Source organism: Arvicanthis niloticus, chromosome 27 (assembly GCF_011762505.2).
Source record: "Arvicanthis niloticus isolate mArvNil1 chromosome 27, mArvNil1.pat.X, whole genome shotgun sequence".
NCBI lineage: Eukaryota > Metazoa > Chordata > Mammalia > Rodentia > Muridae > Arvicanthis > Arvicanthis niloticus.
In genome coordinates this window covers 13,621,132-13,647,807 of record NC_133435.1, presented here as the reverse complement: position 1 = coordinate 13,647,807, position 26,676 = coordinate 13,621,132, and the positions used below count along the sequence as shown (strand labels likewise).

The following is a 26,676-nucleotide window of genomic DNA, read 5'->3' as shown; positions in this document are numbered from 1 at the left end:
ATCTTATTTTCAGTTCCGAGTTCTGTAAGGCGGAAAAATCTACACATATTTCATAAAATGGCCTTTATAATTTTTCACTCTACAGTTGTTGGATAAACAATTGGCGTATTCTTCCCTGGAGAAGAGTATTTCTCTTGCTCTCACTTGCATATTGCTCTTTGTGTAGGGTTTAGGGCTTCTCGACTTTTTGCCTGACCACACAGGCAGAGCTGTTTTCATTGTCTTCGTTCAGGTCAGTTTAGGCAGTCATGCTACTGAGACTTTATGGGTGTGGCTTCTGATGTTCCCAGGAGACACAATCCACAGTAAGCTTCCGTTGCTCCGCCTCCATTTTCTTTAGGTGAAAGAGTTGTGCTGTAGAAGTCAGTTGAGACTGGGCTATTACACCTCTGCATTTCGATTGGTTGTAGTTTACAAAAATAAGTTCCCTTAATAAAGGAAGACTACAGTTATCTGTGAGTATAAGATCAAATGTTTAGCGTGTAGTTAAGGAGTGTGCTGGTTAGAAACGTGACAGTTGTAGGTCCTACTCCAACGACTAGTATTCACCCACATAAAGCAGCCGAATTTTCGGTTCCACACAACAGTTTACAGACACTTGGCGGAGAAAGGGTCAACAAAGGATTTGAGCGTCGGAGGCGGGGTGTGGCGTGGTAGCCCCGTGGGCTCATGGGAAATGTAGTACGATTGTCTGCAACATGGCGGCGTCCAGGTGAGTGGGTGTGAGAGCACTTGCTTAGCTCGCTAGGCTGCGCGGGGGAAGGCTGGCGATTGACAAAGCTGCTGGGAGGTGGACATTTCTGGCGAGGAGAGAGAAAAGTGTACGCCAACTGATTGGGGGGTCGGGGTATGGAGGATCGCAAACCATGGCTTACTCCTTTCAGCTCCCTGTCTCCTCTGTCCTGACCGGCAAGGGCCGACTCAGACCGGGAAGGGTGCAGTCTTTGGGCCGGTGAGCTAAGGGTGTTGGGAGCTCTGGTAGGATCTAGTATCCTTATGTTTGGCAATTGATGGGTGCTTAGCGGTGTCTGTGTTAGCTGCCATAGGGATTGGAGACCGGCCCTTGCTTTTAGTCGATTTTCAGCCAGCATCAATTCTGTGAAACACGGGCATGCAAGGAACTCTTGGCCCACATGTGCGTCTCCGTCTCCTTATATTCTTTCTTGATCAGTCCTTCGGCCTCTGGGGTGGAGTAGTGTCAGCCTGTGGTTTTGATCGATTTCATTTAACGTTTGTCTCCAGCTGGATGCCAGGTACCCCAGACTGTAGATGAAAGTCTTTCTGACTCCAAGACATGCAGGTAATTGGGATATACACTTGGTGGGTGTTACGGAAATCACTGAAGATGGCTGCCAAAATTAGAATTACGGAGAAGAGAAGTTTAGTAGCTAAAATGGCAAATTCTACTTAGGTTTGTATGTGTGTGTGTGTATATATATATATATATATATATATATATACACACATATATATATATATGCATATATATATGCATGTATATATATATGTATATGTATATATATGTACATGTATATGTATATATATATGCATGTATATATATATATATATACATGCATATATATACATGCATATATATATATATACATGCATATATATATATATGTCGCTACTGGATATTACATCCTGTTTAAGTGCTAAGTGCTGTGTGCTACCTGGTAAATAATACAGACAAAAATCACTACTTCATGTACTTAACTTTCTATTCACTTATAGAAGAAGATAATAAACAATGAGTGTAAGAAAAAAATAGAATGTGTAGTTCAGAAATGGGGTAATTTTTTTCTAAGTCTTAATGTTTAACTTCTGCTTTCTTTTTAAATAGATAATGTAATTTAAATAGCTTATAAATTCAAAAGACGTGTATCACCTGCATGTGTGTATGTATACCACCTGCATGCCTGGTGCTCAAGGAGGGCAGAAGAAGGAATGAGATCTCCTGGAACTGGAGTTATAGATGGTTGAGCTACCATGTGGATGCTAGGACTTGAACCCAGGTCCTCTGGAAGAGCAGCTAGTGCTTATAACCACTGAGTCATCTCTCTAGTCGCAGCTCTGTTTTCTAACTTAGACATGGACACAGTACAATTGGTACTTGGGGTACTATCCAACAAGATATATTGAGAGTTTACTAGTAGCAGATATCTCTGTTCTCTTCTTACCAACAGAGAATTTGCTCAGACTGGAGGCAACTGAACAACTTCCATGGCTAGTATTCTATTTAATAGTGACTTTACTCCTGTCACATGTCACGTTCATCCAAGCAGCTGTGCACTGACCAGATCCCTCTCTTCTCCACATCTGACTAATCAACCAAGGCCTATTGATCTTGTGGGAACTTTGCTTTCACCCTTGCCCTCTCCTTTCCTTTCCTTCTATGCCTCCAGTGGGAACTAGGTTAACATTCTGCTTGCTACAGGTGGATTATTGCAGATCTTCTCCTTACACACTGACCTACCATGATTTACAATTAACCTGCCTTACTGACTGTACCTCCTAACATGTGCTATGTGTGTTAAGAAACCGAACTAATGCCATTTTTCTACTGTCCTTAAAGCCAAGCTACTAGAGTTTTGACTGTGCCTTAGTTGTTTTGAAACATAATTTTGTTTATTTTATTTGTTAACTTTGGAGTATGCAGTTTGTTCTAGAGGGTCAATAAACATTTGCTATTCAAAAATTTTATGCCAACTGGACAAGTATTCCTCAGCATATGAAGGCTGAGACAGGGTTAACATGGTGAGTCTGAAGTCATCTAGGGCTACGTAGTGAGAAGCTGTCTAAATAAACAAAACATAAGCATATACTGGACATGTGGGTATGCACCCACTTCAGAGGTAGAGGGCAGGAATATCAGAAATGCAAGGACATCCTCTGCCTTGTCTCAATTTGGAGGCCAGGCTGGGAGATACATGGGACCCTCTTTCAAAACTGAACAGCAACAAAATAGGGAGGGAAACCCCTCAAATTATGTCTGTATTTCACTATCGTTGTTGGACATTATCATTTTTTCCTTTGTTTTCCTTTTTTAATTACCTCACTGAATACCTTCTTTTTAAATGACTATGCTGTTCTGGTCCTTCTAATTTGAAGTCTTACAAACTTTTTCAGTAGCATTGTTTTTGTGTTTTGGTCTCTAGTTATGCCACAAACAACAGTAATACTATTAGCAGTTAGTTATGTGGAGGTGTGTCATAATGTTTCATTGTTTGGCATGTGCTCGTTTTGCTCATCTCACAAGTTCCCACAAAGCCATGTGCCATGTTATACTTGTATGGTTAGAGCACTGAGGCTATCGTAGACATACACACTCACTTAGTTAACATTCACTCATTCTTTCCATATGTTTCCTGGGCACATACTATATGCTGGCATTTCTACTTTACATCATGATGGAGAACTTAAGCTAACAGATGAATTGTTATGAAGTGTGTTAAGTTCTGAAGTGTTTTTACAGTTTTGTTTGTTTTCCATTTCCTACATTTTTGGAAAGGAAACTCAGGTTTTTTACGTAACACAGAAAATTTTATGACTTATACTTTTGAAGACTTATACTTTTACTTATACTTTTATACATTTCTTTGCAGTATTCCTATGAATATCAATCATAAAGGTGTTTTGAAACTCAGTAAAATGGAGAAGAAGTTCTTAAGAAAACAGAGTAAAGCCAGGCATGTGTTGCTGAAACATGAAGGAATCCAGGCAGTGTCTTATCCTACTCAGGTGACCTTAAATTATTATTATCATTTGAATGTGTATTAATATGTTAATGTATTATGGGTTTTTGTTTCTTTTTCCATTAATTAATTTATTTGCTTTATATCCCAGTCATAGCCCTCCCCTTTTTGCCCAGTACCATCATCACATCCCCATTCCTCCCTCCTTTCTCCCCTTTTCCTCAGAAAAAGGGATCTCCCCCATGGGTACCAACCCACTCAGACACATCAAGTTGTAGTAGGACTAAAAGCATATTCTCTCCCATTGAGGCCAGACAAGGCAGGCTGGCTAGGGGAAAGGGATCCAAAGGCAGGCAACAGAGTCGGAGACAACCCTGGCTCCAATTTTTAGGAGACCCACATGAAGATCAAGCTTCACATCTGCTACCTATTTGCAGGGGGCCTACATTTAGCCCATGCATGGGGTTCAGTCTCTGTGAGCCCCCATGTTCCTAGGTTAGTTGACTCTGTAGATTTTCTTGTGGTATCTTTGACCCTCAATCCTTTCCCCCACTCTTCCATAAGACTCCCCGAGCTATGCCTAATGTTAGGCCATGGATCCTTACATCTGTTTCCATTAGCTGCTGGATGAAACCTCTCAGCAGCCAATTATACTAGGCTCCTGTCTGCAAGCATAGCAGAGTATCATTTATAGGGTCAAGGGTTAGCTCTCTACCATGAGTATTATGTTAGTATTGTAAAGTAAAGCTCAAAGTTGTAATTGTTAGTGATATGTTGTGCTCATATTAAATATACATGTGGCAGGATAAACTAGTTTTCCATTTATATGGTAGCCTCGTCTGTAGTTTGAATTCATTTTGCTAGTGGAAGTTGAATTAGAGCAGTGGTTCTCAATCTGTGGGTCACAACCATTGAAAAATACAGATTTTTCCATGGTCGTAGGAACCCCTAATTGTAAATTTATTTTCTTTGCTACTTCATGCATATAATTTTGTTACTGAACAGTGTCTCATTTTCTGATACCACCAGAAGTATGTGTTTTTCAGTGGTTGTGACCCACAGGTTGAGAACCACTGAACTAGAGCATGTTGCAGGTACATATTAGTAATAATACTGTACAAGTCTTTATAGTTGATAATACAAATTTGACATTCATTATTGTGTTTAGTTCTTTTTAAAAGTCTATATGAGCTAGATGGGAAAACTATCTTGAAAGGTTAATTTCCTTTATTATAAACCAATTAGTGATTGAATAGAAACTTGAAGGGAGATCTTTTATATGCTATTATAATCTTTCTTCTTTTCTTCCCTTTTCTATGTTACAAAGTATTTAGATTATATAATACAAAATATTTTCATTAGTCCTTATTTATAAAGGTCTTATTATATAGACCTTTTTACCATCTGTTGGTAGTAATTAAATAAGATGATATGAACTACTGTAAGGTTTCTTGAGCTTTAAATTACAGCTCAGTTTAACTCCTCACTTCTCTCCTTATTTAGATATGAGCACTACTTTTGACTCTATGGAAGAGAGTATTTATTATCTTATTGTCCAACTTATTGTCAAGTCTGTTATACCCCCTTCAAGGAAGATTATAGATATCGTCATTTTATGTAGTCAAACAAATATTAATTTACTAATTTTGAGCTAAGTACAATTCAAAGAGTTAGTCAGCTATTATACTGAGAACAATATGTCTTGTAGGCTAAGAATGGTTCTCACATTTCAAAAGCACGTTAAATAAATCAAATCGAGAAACTTATATGACCTGTATAACCTTGAAATACTCTTTTAAGAACATTTTCAACACTTGTTATAAATAATGAACTTGATAAGAGTACACCATCCCAGCTGGGGCGTGGAGGTGCACACCTTTACTCCAAGCACTCTGGAGTCAGAGGCAGTTGAATCTCTGTGAGTTTGAGATCAGCCTGGTCTACAGAGCTAGTTCCAGGACAGCCTACATAATTTGTTTACAGTACATGGGTACTGTGACACATGCACTCACACAAACACACATGCATATATGTGTATATATATATATATATATATATATATATATATATATATATATATACATATATATATATATGTATATGCATATATATATATATCACACAAATACACATGTAAACAAATAAGATTTAGAAATGATAGGTGATAAATTACATTGACATACTTAAACATTGTATAGGGATTTTTTTTAAAATATAGTAACTTTAAGACCATGAACATAAAAATAAAGATAAGAGGATTCCCTCTCTCAGTCCAAATCCATTGACTACAGCTTAGTCATCTTCAAAGTGACAGAAAGTAAGCTTGCAACTTACAAAGGAAAGAAAATTACTTGAAATTTGGCTGAATTATTTTTGACTGAATTAAATTCCTTGAACAGAAATCTTTTCATGTTTTATGAGCCTGGAATTAATTTTTTGATTCAATTTCTTGGCTTTATTTTTGGATAAACATGGCATAAACATAATGGGTATAGTCAAAGTATAAGTTCTAGAAGACTAACAGCAAGAGTATTTAAACCTAGCTCCTTTTTTTTTTCTTATAAAGATAATTTTTAATTGGGGCTGGCTTGGAGGTTCAGAGGTTCAGTCTCTTATCATCAAGGCAGATATGGTGCAGAAGAAGCTAAAAAAGTTCTACATCTTCATTTGATGGCCACTAGGAGAAGACTGGCTTCCAGGCAGCACACCTTCTCCAACAAGGCCACACCTCCTAATAATGCCATTCCCTGGGCCAAGCCCCACTTCCTTTTTTGCACTGTAGAACTGTGTAAGAGTGATTACAAATAATCACAGGACAGAGCACTATTGAGCTATCTGGAATTTTTCTCTCCCAAGGAAACTAGCCCATTTTGGATGTTGAGGAGCTGGGGAGAGCAGGGTCTCAGGTGGTGGTCAGTACAGTAGTGACAGGTATGAACAGACCCTAGGAGACTGTTTTGAAGGCTAGCTCGTTTATTGAAATAGTGGTGCTAGCTTATATAGCTTGAGTCAGGAGGAAGGGGAGGAGAAAGGACACAGGAGGAAGTGCTGTGGTTGGGGCAGGAACATTCTAAACATGTGAGGTATATTAGCACACTGCTGCTCAATGATTTCTAAACCTAACTCCTTAGTCACTCACTTAACCCAGTTGTTTGGTGAGTAGCTTCCTGCTTTATAAAGTGGGGCTCATATTATGCAAATAAGTTGACTCTGTTTTAAAGATTATGCTAAATATGCTTAAATGGGTAAAGGAAAGTAAGACGTTCATTCTCTGCAAAATGCATCAAGGTGACTGCTGACTGCATGCCTCTCTCTATTCTTCTTTCCTTTCTTTTTATTATGCTAATTGGATTTCTGAACAATAGGAATTTAACTTATATTTCTGGTTAAGAAGAAATGAATGTATCAACAATACAAGTATTTAACAGTAAGTGTTTATAGCATAGGAATACTTCCCCCCCCCCAATATTTAATAAATTAGTTTGTATACTTTGTATGAAGCTAACAGACCAAACAACTGTTTTTATGTACAAAGAAATAAGAAACTCTTTTTAATTGCATTATTCTGAAATAATGTAAATAAATAGGTTATATCCTTTATACCCGTTGCTTCTTCCTTACCTTTTTTTTTTTTTTTTTTTTTTTTTTAAGAGCCTGGTTGTTGCCAATGGTGGTCTGGGTAATGGCGTGAGTAGGAAACAACTGCTCTTGACTTTAGAGAAATGTGGACCCGTGGAGGCGCTCCTCATGCCACCTAATAAGCCATATGCATTTGTAATATTCCAAACTGTTGAAGAATCCAAGAAAGCCTATTCTACCCTCAATGGAAAAGAAATCATTGATGATTTGGGGCAGAAGATCTTTCTGTACTTGAATTTTGTTGAAAAAGGTACCTTGAAGTTAGCTTCTTTCAAGTTACTTTTTCGTGTGTATTTTCTTCTCACAGTCGCTCTCAATTATTCTTTGTGTATGGGAGATGTGTGCTAGGTGCTTGATCATGCTGTGCATGTGGAGGTCAAAGGTCAATGTGGGAAGAGAAGAGCCTTCATTCGCTGCTAGTGGGAATATGGACAACAACTTGAAGTGGGATTTCCACATGCTCCAGCTTTTCCGTTCCTGGGTGTACACCCAAATGTTTTAACGTTTACTTTTCTGTTGGCTAAGAACGTAGCGGCAAAGAAAGGAGTTCAAAGGGAAGTTTTTTGTTGGTGGTGACTCTTTTTTTTTTTTTTTTTTTGCATTTTGTGGGGACCATTTAACATTCTTACTTCTGAAATGACAAGAGCCTTTCAGAGTGCCTCTGGGGCAGAATTTTTTGTATAGAGGAGTACAGGTTTTGCGTAAGACTATTTTGTTTATTTGTTTTTCTGTAGCACAATGGAAAAAAATAGGACTTCAAGCCTTACCTCCAGGCCTTTTGGTGGTAGAAGAAATTATTTCTTCTGAGGAGGAGAAAATGCTTTTGGAAATTGTTAATTGGACAGGAGATACAGGCAATCAGAATTGTAAGTAAAAATTTATGGTCCGTAAATTAGATTGCTGGAAACTATCCTGTTTCTGCTCTTGCTTTTGTTGTACACTATAGTTTTACTGGCATTCTACTATTTCCTCAAGGTCACTGGAAGCAGCTTGGACCTAGTAGTACGCAAGCTACACTGACAATTATTAAGTACAGTGTTATATATAACATTGGTAAAGAGACCAGTTCTAAATTCCAGTCTTTTATAAACCCCAGAGGAATAGCTTTTATCAGCCCTTCCACTGTTTGAAATCTTGTTTGGTTATTGACTTGGACCAGCAGGTTGTTCTAGTGACAAGTTCCTGAAGAGGTTGACCAGGGGACTGGAAACATTAGGTTCCTGTCATCAGGTCAGCAGGTCTTGCACAAGTATGTTTTATGTCAAACAAGCGTATTAAGAAGTACAGCATCATCTAGACATTTTATAAGGGGAAAATGGAACAAGGTCAGGAGAAAGTTAATCAACTAATGTTGAACAAAAGAATACAAGGTATCTCATGTGTGCCACAGACCAAGTACTCAGTGCCACGGGGACTGATAACTACTGTTTCTTCAAAAGAGAAAAGTCCGGTTCCCAGAAACTGAAACCTTGGCTCTTTCAAGGCCCTGGCCCAAGCCTCAGACTGAACCTTGCTAGGTCTGCCATGGAGCAAGGACACAGAGTAAGTGTTCCTTTTCTCCTTTCATCATGGCCTCTGATTGAGCCGTAGACTGGCCTGGCTCCCAATAGCTCCTTGCTGCCTTGAGGATTCCTCTAAGTTCCCAGTAGTACAGGATATCCCATAACTATGCAGCTGCTATGAGAGCTGCTCTGCCTGTCTCCAGATCATTAGCAACCCTGTGAGTGGCAGTATATACACACATTTTTGTCCCGTTCATAGGTGAAACTCTTGAGTGTTTCAAATACAACAAAACAAATGATATAAGCAAAGTGGCTCATGTTATTGAAACAGTAATTTAGCAATTATCAGAAGTTGCTGTTACCTATGACTCCTTACAATGATAAATGAAATATGAAGGGTTGCTATTATTTTTTATCAAAGAGCTTATTTTCTTTATACAGTTCAAAGATCCTTAAAACACAGAAGAGTAAAACATTTTGGTTATGAATTTCACTATGAGAGCAACACTGTGGATAAAGATAAGCCCTTACCTGGGGGTAAGTACATATTAATACAGTTATTGCTGGCTTGGAAAGAAGTTTAGAAGTTTATTTTAGTTGAGGTACATGTCATCTATTGGCAAACTTGTTGAGATAACTGGTTAAATTCAGGGCATTTTAATTTATTAAGTGACCTGGTTTTTAGACATTTTTAAAAATTGTCCATATAAATTGTTTATCTAAATTATACTGGCAGTAATTATCTACTGGATTCAATTTTATGTATTTGTGTGTGTGTGTGTGTGTGTGTGTGTGTGTGTGTGTACAGGTGTCTTTGAGAAGGGGACAGCCTTCATTATTGTTCTTCTGGAACTGTCCATCTTATTTTGAGATAGGGTGTCACTGGCCTTCAACTCAGCAAACAGACCAGTCTGGTTGGCCAGTGAACCTTAGTGATCTGCCTGTCTCTGCCTGGATTTTATAGGTATATGTTACCATGCCCAGCCTTTTTGCTGTGTTATCTAACAGGTCCTTTGTGGGTAGAACCATCTCTCTAATCTTATGTATATTTTTTATGATCTTGATCATATTTAAGTCTTTCAAACATGGTGAAATCACATTTATGAACCCATAAAAGTTTCACTTGGAAATGATTTTTTTAAATAGTAATAATTTAAAATCTTTGAGGTAAATGGAATACTTTCAAAACTTTACAAAGTATTCAATTTAATTTCTAACATAGAATCTACAGGTTGAGCCTCCGTAATATGAAAATGCAAAATTCAAATTTCTTCAAAATCTAAAGGTGTTTGAGACCTGACATGATGCTTCCAGTGGAAAGTGTTCATATCTAAGCTCATGTGATGGGTCAGTCAAGACACAAGTACATGAAAAATAAGATATAAAATTACTTTCAGCCTGAGGTATAAGGTATATATGAAACATTATTAAATTTGGATAAGGGCAATGCAATGTATATTAAGTTTTATTATTTTATAAAGTGTTAACATTATTATTAGTAAAATTATTATTTTGTGCTTTTTGCTAGAATTAGTGATGTAATAACTTTAAAGGAGTCTTACAAGTCTATTTAACTTATTTTGCCTGTGGATGTATCATTTTTATTTGTTTTGACTACAACACTAAAATCTTTGATCACTATCATAGTGTTACTATCTTTTTATTCTTAAACATGCAGATATTTGAATGTGTTTTGCTTTTCTGGTCTTCTTTAGGTCTTCCTGAGATTTGCAGTAGCATTTTGGAGAGATTGTTGAAAGAAGGTTATATTAAACATAAACCAGACCAGTTGACTATAAATCAATATGAGCCTGGGCATGGTAGGTGTTTCTTTTTTTAAAAACTTTTTTTTTTTTTTCCCTTTTTAGATCATTTACTTTCTTTTATGTGGGTGAGTGTTTTGTCTGCATCCACATCTGTGAATCACATATGTCCTTAGTGCCCTTGGAGATCAGAAGAGAGCATCAAGTTCTTTGGAACCGGAGTTATGAATAGTTGTGAGCTGCTGTGTAGGTCCTCTGATAGAAGAGTTGGTGCTCCTTTTTTTTTTTTTTTCCCAATAATCTTTCTTTTATTCACTTTATATCCCTATTGCAACGTCCCCGTTCCTCTCCTTCCAGTCCCACCCTTAGAAATCCCCCCTTTACCCCCTTCTCTTCTCCTCAGAGAAGAGGAAGCCCCTTCTTAGGTATAACCCAACACTGGGACACATAGTCCCAGCAGGACTAGGCACATCCTCTCATGCTGAGTCCCAGCCAGGCAGTCCAGGTACGGGAAGGGTGCTCTTAACCTCAGAGCCCTGTCTCTAATCCCAGTTGCTTCTTCTTTAAATGCTAGGTGTGTATTATAGAATTAAAAAGGTGTATAAAACTTTTTAAGATCAAAAATTAAAATTCAGTAATTTTTGTTTTGGCTCAAAGTCATTTTTAGGCTCTTCTGCTTACATTTGTGTCTGTATTGCTGCTAAGTGCTCTTGCAGTCTGTACCTCTATCCCTTGAGAAACTTCCAGTATAAAAAAAGAAAATTAAATGAGCATGCATTGCTGTTTTTGTTTTTGCTTGTTTTTATTCCTCTCTCAACATGTTAAAGATGGAGTTAACTCCAGTGGAAGAAGCTTGTAATCCACAGAAAGGAAGAAGGCTAGCCGGGTGGACGATCTCTCTCGTCTTCTGTTTTAGAATCTGGAGGACAGCTTTAGGAGTAGTGCCAGTGAAAATATTAGGTATAGATAGGTTTCCCGCATTTATTAATATCATTTGCATCTGATATTTATAGTAGTTAAGTAATTTTTTTTTTTTTAGGATTTTAGTTTTGGCAGTAGCTGAGTTTTTCTCTGCTTTTATCGTGGTATGTTTTATTGTATTTTTTAGTTTTATATTGTGGTGCTGAGTATTAAACTTGGGCCTAGTACCTGCTAGTCACAAGCCCTGTCACTGAGCTCTGTTCCCAGCTCTTAAGGCTGAGTCTTACATGTAGCCAGACTGACTCAGACTTGAGCTGCTCCTGCCCCAGCTCCCCCAGTGCCAGGACGGCAGGTGTCTGCTGCCACAGCATACCCATACTGTAAGTACTTGAACTGCATATGTTCCTCTGTAATCCTGTAGGAGGACACATCTTTTTTTTCTTTGTATTTTTCCTTGTGTTGCAGTTCTCTTACCAAGGTCTGCTAATTTATCAGAAGTTGTGTCTTAATTATTGATATACTTAGTCTTTACATCCGTCCTCTGCTCTCCAGGTTTTTGACAATCCCAGTGCTGAGAGAGACAGACAGAGAGGAGGGAGAGAGAGAGAGAGAGAGAGAGAGAGAGAGAGAGAGAGAGAGAGAGAGAGAGAGAGAGAGGGAGAGAGAGGAGAGAGAGACTAGTATTTGTCTTCCACATTGTCCTCTTATGTTGTGAATGGTCCTATGTAAACAGTGACTCTTGAGCCTGAATTTTATAGTCAAGTCTCAGTGTCATTGATGTTGAGGTATTCTGTTTTAGATTTAGTTTAAAGTTGTCGAGTCATATTTCTTGTGGTTCTTTAACTAAGATTATAGTAGCTTTTTAAGAATCAACCTTTTCATTGTAGTTATGTGCGGCTAGGTGTGCCCAGTCTAAATCTGCATCGGACAATGAAGTGATGTCATGTTTTCTGTCTCAGGAATTCCTGCCCATATTGACACGCATTCTGCATTTGAAGATGAGATTATTTCTCTCAGTTTGGGGTCAGCGGTAAGTGCAGGGTGAAGCATTTTTGTCTTTGTAAGTCAGCTTTTAGCATAGTCTTACCTGGCACATTGCCTCCCCTTCACCCTTGTATAATGAAAGCAAATTAAGATTTTTTTTTTTTTTAATAGAAAGGGTATTGTTAGCTCTTCAATTACTTCCAGAGTGGAAAGTTTTTACAGCCTCTTTTTAGATGTCTGAAGTTTTATCTTTATAGCTCATTAGATGCTATGAACAATCTATACATTTATATGTACATTTCACATTAGCAGTTAGGTGAGATCCAGATTTTCTCTAGTGTAGTTTGGCCGCCTTCTGACCTCCCTTTGCGTCCTTGCCAGCCACTGGCAAAGGATAAGAGCTGCAGGAAGCAGAATAATGACAGGACTAAAGTTCGCATACCTAGGAATTCCACTAGTTTTTTGTTTCTGGTTTTTTTTTTTTTTTTTTTTTTTTTTTTTTTTTTTGGCTTGTTCTCTTTGTCCTTGAGTTCCCACTGTAGACCAGGCTGGCCTGGAACTCACAGAGATCCGTTTGCCTCTGCTTCCTGAGTGCCAGTCTAAAGGCACTCATGTGCCACCGCACCTACTCTCACGATGGACCTTTTTACTTAAGGACCTTGAGTCAGACCTTTTAGACCACTCAGCAGAGGATCATCTCTGCCCTTCGGGAACGGAGAGGCCCATATTATTCGGTGCTTAGTTTCTGTAGTTGAACTTTTCTCGAGCTGCTAGCCATATAGAACCATGATTTAAACTGGTGAATGTAAGCTCCTCAAGGTACAGTACTATGACTACTCTGACAGCCGGGCTCAGCTCCTTGGCGCTGTAAGTGGTCATCCCCCTCGCCCCCAACCCCATACTGCTCTAGTGTTCTGACTGGCCATTTCTAGCTCTTGGAGATGCAGGCAGCCAATCTTTGCCTTACAGAAAAAAAGCACAAGATCTGGCCACAAAATTCAATCAATCCCTGGGTTTTTCCCAATATCAGGGCACAGAATCCCACCAGTCCCTGCACTTGCTCTAAGGTCAGGCCACAGAATATCAGCAGTTCCTAAGCATGCCCTAAAACCAGTCCACAAAATCGCAACAATCCCAGACCCCCCCCTGGAAAGCTCTCCCCCCACTTAGAAACCTTAGATAAAATCTGCCTTCTGTTCAGTCCTTTGCTGCTTTCATCCTGAGCAGAGGCAATCAGCCTTCTGAGTCTTTCTCAATAAATCTCTTGTGTGAACTTTGTTGTGGGGTATGAGTTTGTGGTATCCCTCTGCTCCCAACTGCTAGGATACCCTTCCCCTTAGAGCTGTAACACTTACAGTATTAGCAGCAAGTTACACATGAACTTTCAGACAGAAATAAAGGAAAAGAAGTCCAGGGTGATTCTTGAAATATTGAGATCATCTGATCTAACTAGAGGTTGTTTGAACAATCTGATGTCTCCTGGAGGCAGATACTATTTGTCTGTCCTCCTTCTATCCTCTTCCTCTGTCCTTCTTCCTTTTGTCTCTTCCCCTATATCAATATAGTTCCCATCTCTATAGCTTAAGCACTTTGGCTTCTTAACCTTGGCTGTACTCCTGTGACCCTCTTGATGCTAAGGTTAAAGAACCAATAATGTTTGTTGGATATAGTAAAACTATCTTATCATTTACATATATGGATTTAAAAAAAAAATTTTATTAATCATTCCATTCATTTACATCTTAAATGATATCTCACTTCCCAGTTACCCCCTCCACCAACTCCCCATCCCATGATATCCTACTTCCTGGTTTCCCCTCCCCCATCCCCCATCCCAGATATATGGATTCTTGATATAGAACTTTTCAGAAATAGTTAGCATGGGAGAAAAAAACAAAAGTTCTTTTTCCATGTTTCTGATCTTGCTTGTAGCTTTAGAGGGACTTCCCTGAGTTTTCTTCCCAAACATGAGAAATCAGAAAAAGGTTCTAATCTGAATTTTTATTTTATTTATCAAGTGAGATTAATGACATTACTTTCTTAACCAAAGGATTGTGGAAGGAATAAAATGAGTTAATCTTGTGAAAATGGTTCTCAAATTTGGATCCATCCATATAGGTAAAGACTCAAGAGGCCTGGTCCACCAGGAGTACTTGTTTTAAGCCTTCATTTTTGGCAGAAAGGGAAGGCCCTTGTTCCCCTAACCCGGAAGCATATTTTCTCATCCATGGCATCCTCGGTTGTTTTTAAGAAATTTTCTGTAATTCCATTTATTGTACCTTTGGAACACTGGCTGTTGTTGTTTCTTTTCCTTTCTGTTTTCTGGTAACGTGTTTAAGCTTAGTATTTGGGTACTTGAGCTTGTGTCTTACAGCCCAGGTTTGATACTTGAATGTTAGTGGTTCCTTTGAGATCAAGACCAGCTTTCTAGATTGGTTCTGTGAGAAAGCTCACAGATATTTTGTGGATTGTGTTATTTGCTGGCATAATTGACCTTTGAGTTAGAGAATGCTGGAATTCTATGTAACGTAGGGGTGGTTCTGATGCTAAGGTCCTGTTCCCCAATTGGTTCTTGATCTGTCAGTAAAGAAGCCATGGGCCAATTGCTCCGTGCAAGGAATAGGAAGGATTTCTGGGTCCCTGGAGGCAAGCAGAAAGATGCAAGGGAGGAGAGGAGAGTTCACCATGTTTCTAGTTGACCAACCATGTGAGATTTCATACAGAGTGGCCACACAGGCTGCTCCTATAGGCAGGTGGTCGGGGTATGTAGCAGGGACTAAATGTAACTGAGCAACTGAACTTTAGGGCAGGTGAAGAGGTGTGGAGATAAGAATATTCATAAGGGCACACTTTTCCAGGTGGGAGATAGTGCCCAGCAATTGTGCCAAAAAGGAAAGTTGAAATTCAACAACTGTGTCCTGTGTCTTTTATCCATGGATTCAAGGGAAGCTAGGTGGGGGCCAGTAGTGCAAGCCCATTCCCAGAATTTCGGCTGGGTAGCAAAAGCTACATACAACAATATGACATCTTAAAGGGTTTTTTTGTTGTTACTGTTTTGTTTTTAAATTTTTGTGAGGTGTTCTGTTTTCTTTCATTTTTAAAATATGCATAGGTGTTTTTGCCTGCATGTTTGTGTACTGTTGCAACTATTCCGCTCTACCTGGCTTGAGACAAAAGACTTAACAATGCCTGAATAGTTACTATGTTGCAGCCTGCTCAGCTCTGCCTGGCTTGGCCTTTCAAAGGCTGGGATTAAAGGCATACGCCACCACTGCCTGGCTTCAAACTGCCGCTCCGGTCTTCAGGTCAGGGTCTAGAGAGAGAGAGAGTGGGGATAAGGGGAAGAGACGCAAGGAATGGAGACAAGACAGAGGTTCTGATCAAGTCTCTTTTATTGAAGGGAAATTTGGGGTATTTATACACTTTTGCCACGCCCCTTGTAGGCGCGTGGATATGACGTAAGCCTTGGAGGCATGGCTGGCATGTGGATAGCTGCTTTCTAGCTGCTTTCTGCTAAAAGTCGGCTCCCAACAGTGTACCATTCATGAAGTGCCTGTGGAGGCCCGAAGAGGTTCCCCTGCAAATAGAATTCCAAATGGTTCTATGCTATATGGTCGCTAGAAATTGAACCTGGGTCTTCTGGAAGACCAGTCAGTGTTCTTAACCACTGACCCATCTTCCTAACCCCTCCATTTGTATTCTATCAAACAAAGAACAGGAATAAAATAGAGTAAACCCCAGATTGCAGTTTTAATCAACATTTGATTACTTTTCCAAAAGAGTATTAGAAATTAGAAAGGTAAAGCCCATGTGTTTGTCTTTAGATTTTTATATGCTGGTACTGAGAGCAGGCTAAGAACTCGACAAGCCAAAGGCTTGGATTTTAGCTCTTCTGTATTTGTAAATTAATGACTCCAAACCAGTCCTTAACAAATTGTTTTAGAAGGTAGATGCTCGATGGCTGTAGTGGCAAGGACAAAGCAATCATGTCCTTTAGCAGTAAGTACTCAACTATACTTCTTGTAACCTTGGGCTATTGGGTACTCAGTTTTGTCGCATGAAATATGGAGTGTGTATATAAGGACAGATGTTTAAACTAATTAGTCTCACATTTATGCTTCTTGTCAGTACTAATTATTTGGTTAGATTTTTGTTTTTTTAAAACCATTGTCTTCCTTTGATGCTGGGGATGGCATTTGGGTTTCATGAACTAAATGTATGGTGCATTTCTAAATTGCTGAATGGTGACCATAAATTGTGAGCGTTAGGTGAGGAGAGCCTGCCCCTTGCATTCAGCTTTGCCATCTTTGATGCCTAGTAGAATGACCAATGAATGTTTGTTGATGAATGAATTGGAATCTCCTTTTCTAAAATTCTTCGCTATTACAGCATGGAATTTTATTTAATTCACAGATGATCATCTCTAATGAAAATAATTTTGTTCATTATTTTGTCCTCCTGTGTAGCCCTGAGCTTAACTTAAGAAAATTGGAAACTATATACATTGGTTTAAAGTAAGCCCTGTGGGTTTTCTCCTTTGTCCCAACAATTTCTTATAAACACTTTCATACAAAAGAGTTGAAAGAATTGTAAGCATCCCTAAGCCTGCTCCACAGATACTGCCATTAAACTTTATTATATTTGCTTTACTCAAATATCGCTATTTCTTCATCGGTCTGTTAGTTCTTTTTTCTATTTATACATTTCAAGCCAATCACAAATAAGCACACTTCATCTATACAAACAAGACTTATGTATTGTTTATAAATAGAATGATTTTAGAATATGACTAAATGACATTATTTGTGGACATTTGGGGAAATATGTTTGTAGAAAATTTACCCAGTCGTCTTACTTTACTAGATTTATATGGAAACAAGTGTGTACTTGTCCAATTTATTATTATTTAGAGATAGTTTTTATGCATATTATCTAGTATTTTATGCAGTATTAATATTCAGAATAACAGTGAATTCAATATCGTTTAGTGAATATTTTCTTTTTTCCAGCTACTATGCTGTATTCATCTTCAAGGAATATATATATCTTACTTATATTTTCTGATCACATCTTATTTTTGAAATAGGTGATTTGTTCACACAAAATGTTTGTTTTCAGTTCTATGCTATGCTGTTTAAATTCTGGTTCTTTGGCTCCTGCTGTCTATAGTCTGAAATCCCTGGTATTTGATGGGTTTCTAAGACAGAAAATGCCTTCTTGGCCATTGTATTTTTGCAGCGCCATTTAGGATATTTGAGTGTAACTCAGAAAAAGTTGTTCTGTTTTCTTTGCTCATTTGTTAGTATCTAATTCCGGTGTTTTGTAAAGGTATCAGAATACCACATAGACACTGAATCTAATAATTATTTTTCCCTTAAATTATTGCTTATTAACATTTTATACATAATAAAAATATGCTCCTTTTTCATATTAGCTATGTGCCAACCATCCTGGGTTATAATCTTTATTACTTAATTCATGAAGCAATTATGTAAGGATTAAAAAAAAAAAAGATGCAAAGAGGCTCACTGACTATTAAAAATGGCTCCTAAACTGAAGAGCCAGGCAGGAATGTTTCAGCAGTGTGACACTGCCTTAGTGTTTCTGATGCTCCGATCCTAACACTGCTTGCCTTAAGGTTTACTGGGGGTGATTCTTAGAAATGTGGATTTCTGAACTTCATTTCATATTTGCCCAGTCTCAATCTCAATACAAAAGTATGCTAACCCAATGGTTATCCTTATTGTATTGTGTTAAAGTAAGTTGTAGCTTTATTATCTGTTAATGTAGAACAAAAGTCAGCATAAATGAATTATCCTTAATCCCTGTAGTATATGAAAGTAGACTCAATATTAATCTTTCTTGATGATAACCTTTCCGTTTTTGTCTTTGCTCCAAGATTGTTATGGATTTCAAGCACCCAGAGGGTGTCACAGTACAAGTTATGTTACCTCGTCGGAGTTTACTGGTGATGACAGGAGAATCTAGATACCTTTGGACTCATGGGTATGTATTAAGATAAATTTGGTGACTGATGGGATACTTTCTGCCTAGTAAAACTTCTCATTCTTCTTTGTTGATGATAATGTGTTTTCTTTCCCTCAGTTTATTTATATGGTAGATTACATCGACTGATTTTCATGTTGAACCAACCCCTCATTTCTAGGACAAAGCCTACGTGATCACAATTGGTGATCTGTTTGATGTGTTCTTGGATTTGATTTACAAGTATTTTATCAAGTATTTTTGCATCTATGTTCATAACAGAAATTGGTCTGTAAATCTCTTCCTTTGTTGAGTCTTTACATGGTTAAATTCTGTGCTAAAACTGAGTTGGGTTTTTTTTGAAGATTTAATGACTGCTGTATTTCACTAGAGGTTGTAGGTCTACTTAAATTGTTTATGTGATCTTGATTTAATTTTGGTAAGTAGTATATATTGAGAAAATTATTCTTTTTTTGTTTGTTTTTTAAAAATTTTTCAATTTGGTGGATTTCAGGCTTTTAAAGTATGCCCTATGAGTCTCTGGATTTTTGTGTTGTCTGTTATTATATCTCCTTCTCATTTCACTTTTATTAATTTGGATGTTCTCTCTTAGTCTGTTAGTTAGTTTGGATAAAGATTTGTCAATCTTGTTGATTTTTTTTTTTTCAAAGAACAAACTCTTTGTTTCATTGATTGATTGTATTTTGTTTGCATATATATATATATATATATATATATATATATATATATATATACACACACACACATATATTTCAGCTGTTTGTTTATTTCTTGTTGTAAACTCTTGGATATGCTTGTTTCTTTTTATAGAGCTTTTGGGTATGTTGTTAGTTAGAGAGCTCTCAAATTTCTTTTTTCATGTAGGCACTTAAAACAGCTTTCATTGTGTTTGGGTGTTAATGTAATTATTTAAAAATGGTGGCTCTCAGTCTGGCTTGCTCTTAATCAGCCAGACAAGGTTTGTGGCCACGAGTGGTGGTGGCAGTGTAATCGGCTCAGGCTGCCAGCCCAGGCAGCCAGAGATACCGGCCTTGCTACCCACGAGACGCCAGTGTGGGAGATGGCTCTGCCAATCTTCCACACTGTCTCCACAAGGCCGGACTGAGCCCAGACCATCCCACCATCTATGTGGTACAAGGTAGAAATGAGACTCTAATGTTTAAAGATTAACCAAAGGCTTTATATGTTTGATAATGCTCAATTAACAAGATGCTCACATAATTAGAGGTGTGTCCCAATACCTAACCTTGATAGAAATTGTTATCCTGGACTGCTCTTGATACAAGCATGGCCATCCATGGCTCTTCCATCTCTCTTTCCTTAGTGCCACCTCTTCTCTTCTTCCTCTCCTTCCTCTTCCTCTTCCTCTTCCTCTCCTTACTCCTCCCACCTTAGCTCCTCCCAACTTGGGGGAAGTTTTCCCGCTACATTTGGGTATGTTGTATATTAATTTTCATTAAATTCTAGAAAGTCTTTAACTTCTTCCTTCATTCCCATCTTGACCCAGTTTTCATTCAGTAGGGAGCTGTTCAGTTTCCATGAGTTTGTGAGCTTTCTGTTGCTGTTGCACATGTGTATCGGATAGAATGTAGTAGTCCTCTGTGTCCATGTATGGGCTCAATTCTGGAGAAAGTCTCATGAGGTCTTAAGAAGGTATATTCCTTTGTGTTTGTGTGGAATGTTGTATAAATATGTTAGGTTCATTTGGTTTATAATATCTGTTAGCTCCAGCATTTTCTGTTTAGTTTCTGTTTAAATGACTCATTCATTGGTGACAGTGGAGCATTGAAGTCTCCCACTATCAGTGTATTAGGGTCAATATGTGATTTAAGCTATAGTAATGTTTCTTTTTCAAAAGTGGGTACCTTTCTATTCGGGGCATAGATGTTAAGCATGGAAATGTTAATTTGGTTGTTTTTCTTTAATGTGTAGGTGGTGTCTTTCCCAGTGTTTTAATTCTCTCCTCCCTCCTCCCCCCTGGTTGATGTCTATTTTGTTAGATAATAGAATGGCTACGCCAACTTGCTTCTTAGGTGGAATATCATTTTTCAACTCTTCACACTGAGGTAATATCTATCTTGATGCTGAGGTGTGTTTCCTGTATTATAGTAGAAGGACAAAGTCTGTTTTTACATTCATTCTGTTATTCTTTGTCTTTTTATTTGGTAGTTGTAACCATTCATATTAAGAGACATCAATGACCAGTGTTTATTAATTTCTCTTATTTTGTTGTTGTTGGTGGTGGTGATGGTGCCTTGTGTGTGTATGTTTCCATTCTTTTGGTTTTTCTGGTATAAGATTATTTTCTGTGTTTTCATAGGTAGTTAAACGTTTTGCTTTGGATTTTCCTTCTAGTGCCTTCTGTAAGACTGGATTTGTAGATAGATACCATCTAAATTTGACTTTATCATAGAATATTTTATTTTTCCCAGTTATGGTGAGTGAAATTTCTTGGTGTGTATAGTAATCTGGGCTGGCATCTGTGGTTTATTTGAGTCTGCAGCACATCTGTCCAAGCCCCTCTGGCTTTCAGAGTCTCCATTGAGAAGTCAGGTTAATTTTAATAGGTCTACTTTCATAATGTTACTTGATCAGTTTTCTTTGCAGCTTTTAGTATTCTTTTTTTTTTTTTTTTTTCTGTATGTTTGGTGTATTGGTTATTATGTGGTATGGGGACTTTCTTCTCTGGTCCAATTTATTTGGTGTTCTGTATGCTTCTTGTAGCTTTAATACATTTCTTCTTTAAGTTACAAACCTTCTATTATTTTGTTAAAATATTACTGGGCCTCTGAACTGGGTTTCTTTTTCTTTCTTTGTTCTTATTATTCTTAGGTTTGGTATTTCATAATATCATAGATTTTCTGGATATTTTGTATCAGGACTTTCTTAAAATTAACATTTATTATTTTTATTTTTTAGCTAATGTATATATTTCTTCTATCATATCTTCAATGTTTGAGATTGTGTCTTTTATCTCTTATATTCTGTTGGTGAAGCTTACTTCCTATTCACATTTCTAAATTTTTCATTTCCAGAATTCCATCAGTTTGTGGTTTCTTTTTTGCTTCTATTTCCATTTTCAGGTCTTGAACAGTATTGTTTCCTTCAACTGTTTATAACTTTTCTTGGCTTTTTAAAGGAATTTATTCATTTCCTCCAATTGTTTGTATTTTCCTCTCTTTCTTTGAAAAAATTTATTCATTTCTGCTTTAAAGACCTCTATCATCTTTATGTAGTTGTTTTTTAGGTCTTTTTCTTTTGCTTCAGCTATGCTGGAATAGTCAAGGCCTGCTGTGGTAGAGTAGCTGGGCTGTGTTGGAGACATACTGCCCTGGCTGCTACTAATTGTGTTCTTAATCTGGTGGTATCTGGGTTTGGTGTGTTGTAGGGTCATGTTTTATTTTTTGGTTTCTGTTTTCTCTCTGGATTTTTAGAGAATCATTGGACTGATTTGCCATTTTTTTTCCTCATTTGCTAAGCTGGTATGTTCATGGGGAATGTTTGCAGTAGGCCAGAAGTCAGTTTCAGCACTAGGAGTGACCCTGAGTATTGGGTCTTGGGGAACACAGAAAGTAGAGAAGGTCCACTGGCATTCTTCCTTGTCATCTGGCAGGCATAGCCTGTGGTTAGCAGTGTGTGTGTGTGTGGTGGTGGTGGGGGGTAAGGCACAGTGTCGAGATGAGTATTAGAACCCAGGAGGGAATGGTCTTGGACGTTCCAGGGAGGAGAAGACAGGAGGAAAGGGACGTTGTAGCTAGTATTCTGTTGCTGCACTAGAGTTGATCTTGAGAATTTGGTTGGGGAAGCAGAGTACAGAAGGTTTACTACAGGCACTCTATCTGTCTTTAGGAAGTAGCTTGTGGTTGAACAGGGCTGTTTGCCAGAGTTGGGGGTCTGTGGGATCCACAGAGATGTCGATGGAGGGGAGGAGAAGTTGCAGCTGGTATTCTGTTGTAGCACTAGAGGCAACCTTGAGAATTAGGTTTAAGAATTTGAGTCATAAAAAATAGATGGTATGATTTTGATTTTTTTTTATGGCCATTAAAATATTGGCACTTTAAATAAGTGCAGTCTAATCCATTTTTCCAAGTATTTCTGGAATTTTGGGAATAAGCATTTTTTTCTTTTTTTGTTTTTGTTTTGTTTTTGGTCCAGGCTCTTTTTGTTGCTACTCATTCTTAAACTTTTAAGAATAATGGCACTTATAGTAAGTGCAAAATAAGGAGTTACTTTGCATATATATTATAAAAACATTTCAGTCTATTCTTGGAAATGGTATAGCATCTCCTGAGATGATTTCTGGTTGGGTTTTCCAGCAGAGTACCTTGGCAGGTCAGGACCAAGGGATACTACAAAGATCACACCATGCAACACATTTCACACTAGAGATTTATTTGTTGGGGGAACAAGGGGTGCGAAAGTCCATCTCAGAGTTGAGTCATAGGAGAAGCAGAGATAGAAACAAACAGAGAAAGAGAGCAGGCCATGATGGCAGGGACCTTTTAGTTGGTACACATGCCATACAGGCAGCTGGTGATGACATAGCTGCTGGTGCTAAGTCACTGAAAGTGGGCTGGGATTAACATTTTGACCACTTTTTTTTTTTAAATTGAAAATTTATTGTGCCACTAATTGCTAACAGTATTTATTTCTGAAAGTTTGTATTGTAAGTCACTAATGTTTAATGCTGGTATAGGATTGTATTTTCTTTATAATATTTTTAGGAGAGAGAAAAATAAATCTCAACATTATTTGTAAAGGTTGCTGTTGACATTATTTATTGATTGTGTGTGGGGGGGTGTGTCTGTGTGTATGGGTATGTGTTTATGTGTGTGTGTGTGCGTGTAAAAGCGCATGCACTTCAGAAAGAAATGAAGGGAAAGGTGGGAGGTAGTCAGAGACTGAGAAGAGAGTGATATATAGAGAGAAACAAACAGATACCAACTATTGAGATGTTAATTAAGTTCTTTTGTAAAAGGGGAAAAATTGAAGTAAGCATGAAAGCATAGGAAATAAACTTGGTAAAAACCATTTGATGTTTATTTTGGAGAAAATAAACAGGATTCCAACCTGCTATATGTAAATTCTTTCCCAAGTGCATTGTAGTTTGTAGAGTGCCAGGGATGTTAAAAGATATCATTCCATCGTTTGTTATGCTTCTTAAGATATTGATCTCAACTATAATGTCAAACAAATTATTTATTGTCTTCAGAATTACACCTCGAAAATTTGACACTGTCCAAGCATCTGAGCAGTTCAAAGGTGGAATAATCACCAGTGACATCGGGGACTTGACTTTAAGCAAGAGGGGACTGCGGACCTCGTTCACCTTTAGGAAAGTGAGGCGGGTGCCCTGCAATTGTAGTAAGTCTCTAACTTCATCTGTGCTGCAACTGAATAAAGCGAGTAAGAAAATGTGTTCAGACTACCAGGGCTTAGCTTTTCCATAACATTTCTAGTCTCCTGTATCCTGCTCTGGGTCAGGCTCTCCCAGCCCTTCTCTGACCTTCCTTCTTTAGCATTATTGAGTGCCGAGAAAATGCTTCATTTTTTTAAAATGTTGGGGTTAAGAGTGTTGGGGTTGTGAGGCAGTAAATCATTACTTGTGCAGAAATAGGAACTGAACAAAACAGGGTGCTATTCTGACTTATTTACATAAGTATGTTGATCCCGAGATATATTTCTTGGACTGAATAGAATTTTTTTTATACATGGTAATTTGCAATGACAAAGATCAGAGAATACTTTTCATATCACAAGTATTTCAATTTGGGGTAGCCTGCAGCAGTAGCTATTATATTTAGATGCAATCCTAAAAACATTTTAAATTAAAAATCTTTTTCTCAGGGCTGGAGAGATGGTTCAGCTGTAGCTTGATTCCACTTCCCACGTTATCGGACCATCTGTCAAAGGATCTCATACACTCTGGCCTCCGCAGGCACCCTACTCCTGCATGGCTTGTACAAACAGAGACATAAAAAGAAATACACATAAAGCTTAAAGAATAAAGCTTCTTACATCTAAAGATGGCAATCCTGTTTAACAAAACCTTAAATTGCTGGATTTGTGAGGCTAAAAATGAATGTTTACTTATTTTGCTAATGGTGTCAATAAGTTTAGATACTTTAAAGATGTTTAGTACTAGGTGAGTTTCACACTTCGGACACTTTACAAGGTATAGAAGAGTAAAGCAAAGCTCCCTTTCTAGAGCTTTAAAGCTTTAAGCTACTTAAAAATTTGGTTGGAGAGACAAGCTAGTTTTCTTATGCAAATGTTTTTTTGTTAGGGATGGTTATTAATTGTAAGTCAGATGTTAAAACCATTGGGCTTTCTGTTCAGTTTACAGAGTTTTCCCTCTTTTTGTTTCCCCTCATCTTTTTTTTTTTTTTTTTTTTTACCATTTCAGACATGTGTAGTTAATTTTGGCCCTTGTTACTCACCGTAGTCCTCTCCAAGTGACGGCCTTCTTCCCAAATCTTCCCACCCCTTACTTGGCTTTTTTCATTTTTTGTTTTATGACTTGTTGACTTTAGTTAGAATTACTTCTTTGAGCGCGGGTGTAGAATTATTTTCAGGGGCATGGACTATTTATCATTGGCAACATTACCAAAAAAAAAAAAAAACAACCTCCCTTCCCCCAGCAACCATCAACTACCTTTAGACCCCGTACCATACATGGATTTTTATTTGATACCCTAGAATTTTGCATAAAAGTTAAAAGTTTATATTACTTTACTTATTTAATGAATTAATTTGTTTATGATTGATTGGTTAATTGGGTCTATTGATTGATTGATTGAGATGGGGGTTTCACTCTGTAAGCCTAGGCCACATGGATATCAATCAATATATAATACACAGTGCCCTCAAATTCTTGTTGGTCTTGCTGCTTAAACTCTCACATGGTGGGGTTGTGGGTATGAGCTGCCATCCCTGGGTGCAGAGCTTTTTCTTCTCATATAGGTTACTCCTCAGTCTGCGACAGACAGAGGAAGGCCTCTCCTCCGTCCCTTCCGGAGAGCAGTAAAGAAGCATTGGAGCTAGAGCAAAAGCATGTCCATCATGTGTACGATGAGATTGCGAGTCACTTCAGCAGCACGAGGCATAGCCCATGGCCACGCATTGTAGAGTTCCTGAAAGCTTTGCCAAGTGGTTCCATAGTGGCCGACATTGGATGTGGAAATGGAAAGTACCTTGGCATCAACAAGGAGTTATATATGGCAAGTAATTGTGCTACTCTTGTTTGTTTGTTTGTTTTAATTTAAAAACAAATGGGGAGAGGAGTGTCCATACATGAGTACTGCACTTACCATCATTTCACTCCTCCCTCTCCTGATCCCAGTTCCTCCTGTATTTGTTTCATTCTCTTTCAAGTTCATGACCTCTTTTGTTAACTGTTATTGTTACATATATATATGTGTGTGTGTGTGTGTGTGTGTGCGCGCGCGCGCGTGCGTGCGTGTGCGTGTGCGTGTGCGTGTGCGTGTGTGTGTGTGTGTGTGTGTGTGTGTGTGTGTTTAGGGCTAATAACTTGAGATTGGATAACCTATTGGAAAGGCTCTTCCCTGAAGAAGACTCCCTCTTTCCCTCTCTCATCCATCATTAACTGCCCACAGTTCTTCATACAGGGGTGGACCTTGTGAAATTTCTCCCATCCATATTAGCATGTCACCTGGTATTGTCATTGTTCAGGTCTTGATTAGGCAGCCATATTGAGATTCCATGGTACAGCTTCCCTGTCATATATAGAAAATGCTGTCTCATAGCAGATGTCTTGTTCCTCTGGCCCTTACAATCTGCCTGCTCTTCTTCCAGTTTTTCTGCTTTATGCATCTGCTTTTATCTTTCTTTTATTAGGCTGTCCCAATAAGGAAAAGTTCTCTATAAAATTTCTTCCAATCTATAATCATATAAATAATAATTTATAAATATAAATAATATTCATATAATAATCATATAAACAATAATCATATAATAAATAATCATATAAAAATAAAAAATATAATAAATAATCAAAATAGTTTATTAATGATCACATTACAAAGTAAAATCTAAGGACTGGGAAAATTGCAAAGACTATAATGGTCATAAATACCTAGGGAAATAGAAGAAAGAGTTGGAGAAGTCTTGGTGTGATACCTCAGTACATAAATTGCTTTTCACATA

General features: G+C 37.9%; 1 protein-coding gene across 3 annotated transcripts in view; it reads left to right on the top strand.

The window, feature by feature from the left end:
* Window positions 1-587: 587 nt before the first annotated feature.
* Alkbh8 (alkB homolog 8, tRNA methyltransferase) overlaps window positions 588-26,676 on the top strand; it is a 42,870-nt gene continuing 16,781 nt past the window's right edge. Inside the window, exons 1-11 of one of the 3 annotated variants that reach the window (XM_076926163.1) lie at window positions 632-712; window positions 1,243-1,300; window positions 3,606-3,741; window positions 7,347-7,584; window positions 8,069-8,200; window positions 9,278-9,373; window positions 10,552-10,656; window positions 12,480-12,550; window positions 18,404-18,510; window positions 23,723-23,874; window positions 25,474-25,730. In XM_076926163.1, coding sequence (XP_076782278.1) covers window positions 670-712; window positions 1,243-1,300; window positions 3,606-3,741; window positions 7,347-7,584; window positions 8,069-8,200; window positions 9,278-9,373; window positions 10,552-10,656; window positions 12,480-12,550; window positions 18,404-18,510; window positions 23,723-23,874; window positions 25,474-25,730 — 1,395 coding nt within the window. In that variant the 5' untranslated portion in view covers window positions 632-669. Of the gene's footprint in view, window positions 713-761; window positions 822-1,242; window positions 1,301-3,605; window positions 3,742-7,346; window positions 7,585-8,068; window positions 8,201-9,277; window positions 9,374-10,551; window positions 10,657-12,479; window positions 12,551-18,403; window positions 18,511-23,722; window positions 23,875-25,473; window positions 25,731-26,676 lie in introns of those variants that run through there. The other 2 variants (XM_076926165.1, XM_076926164.1) reach the window with 2 other exon arrangements.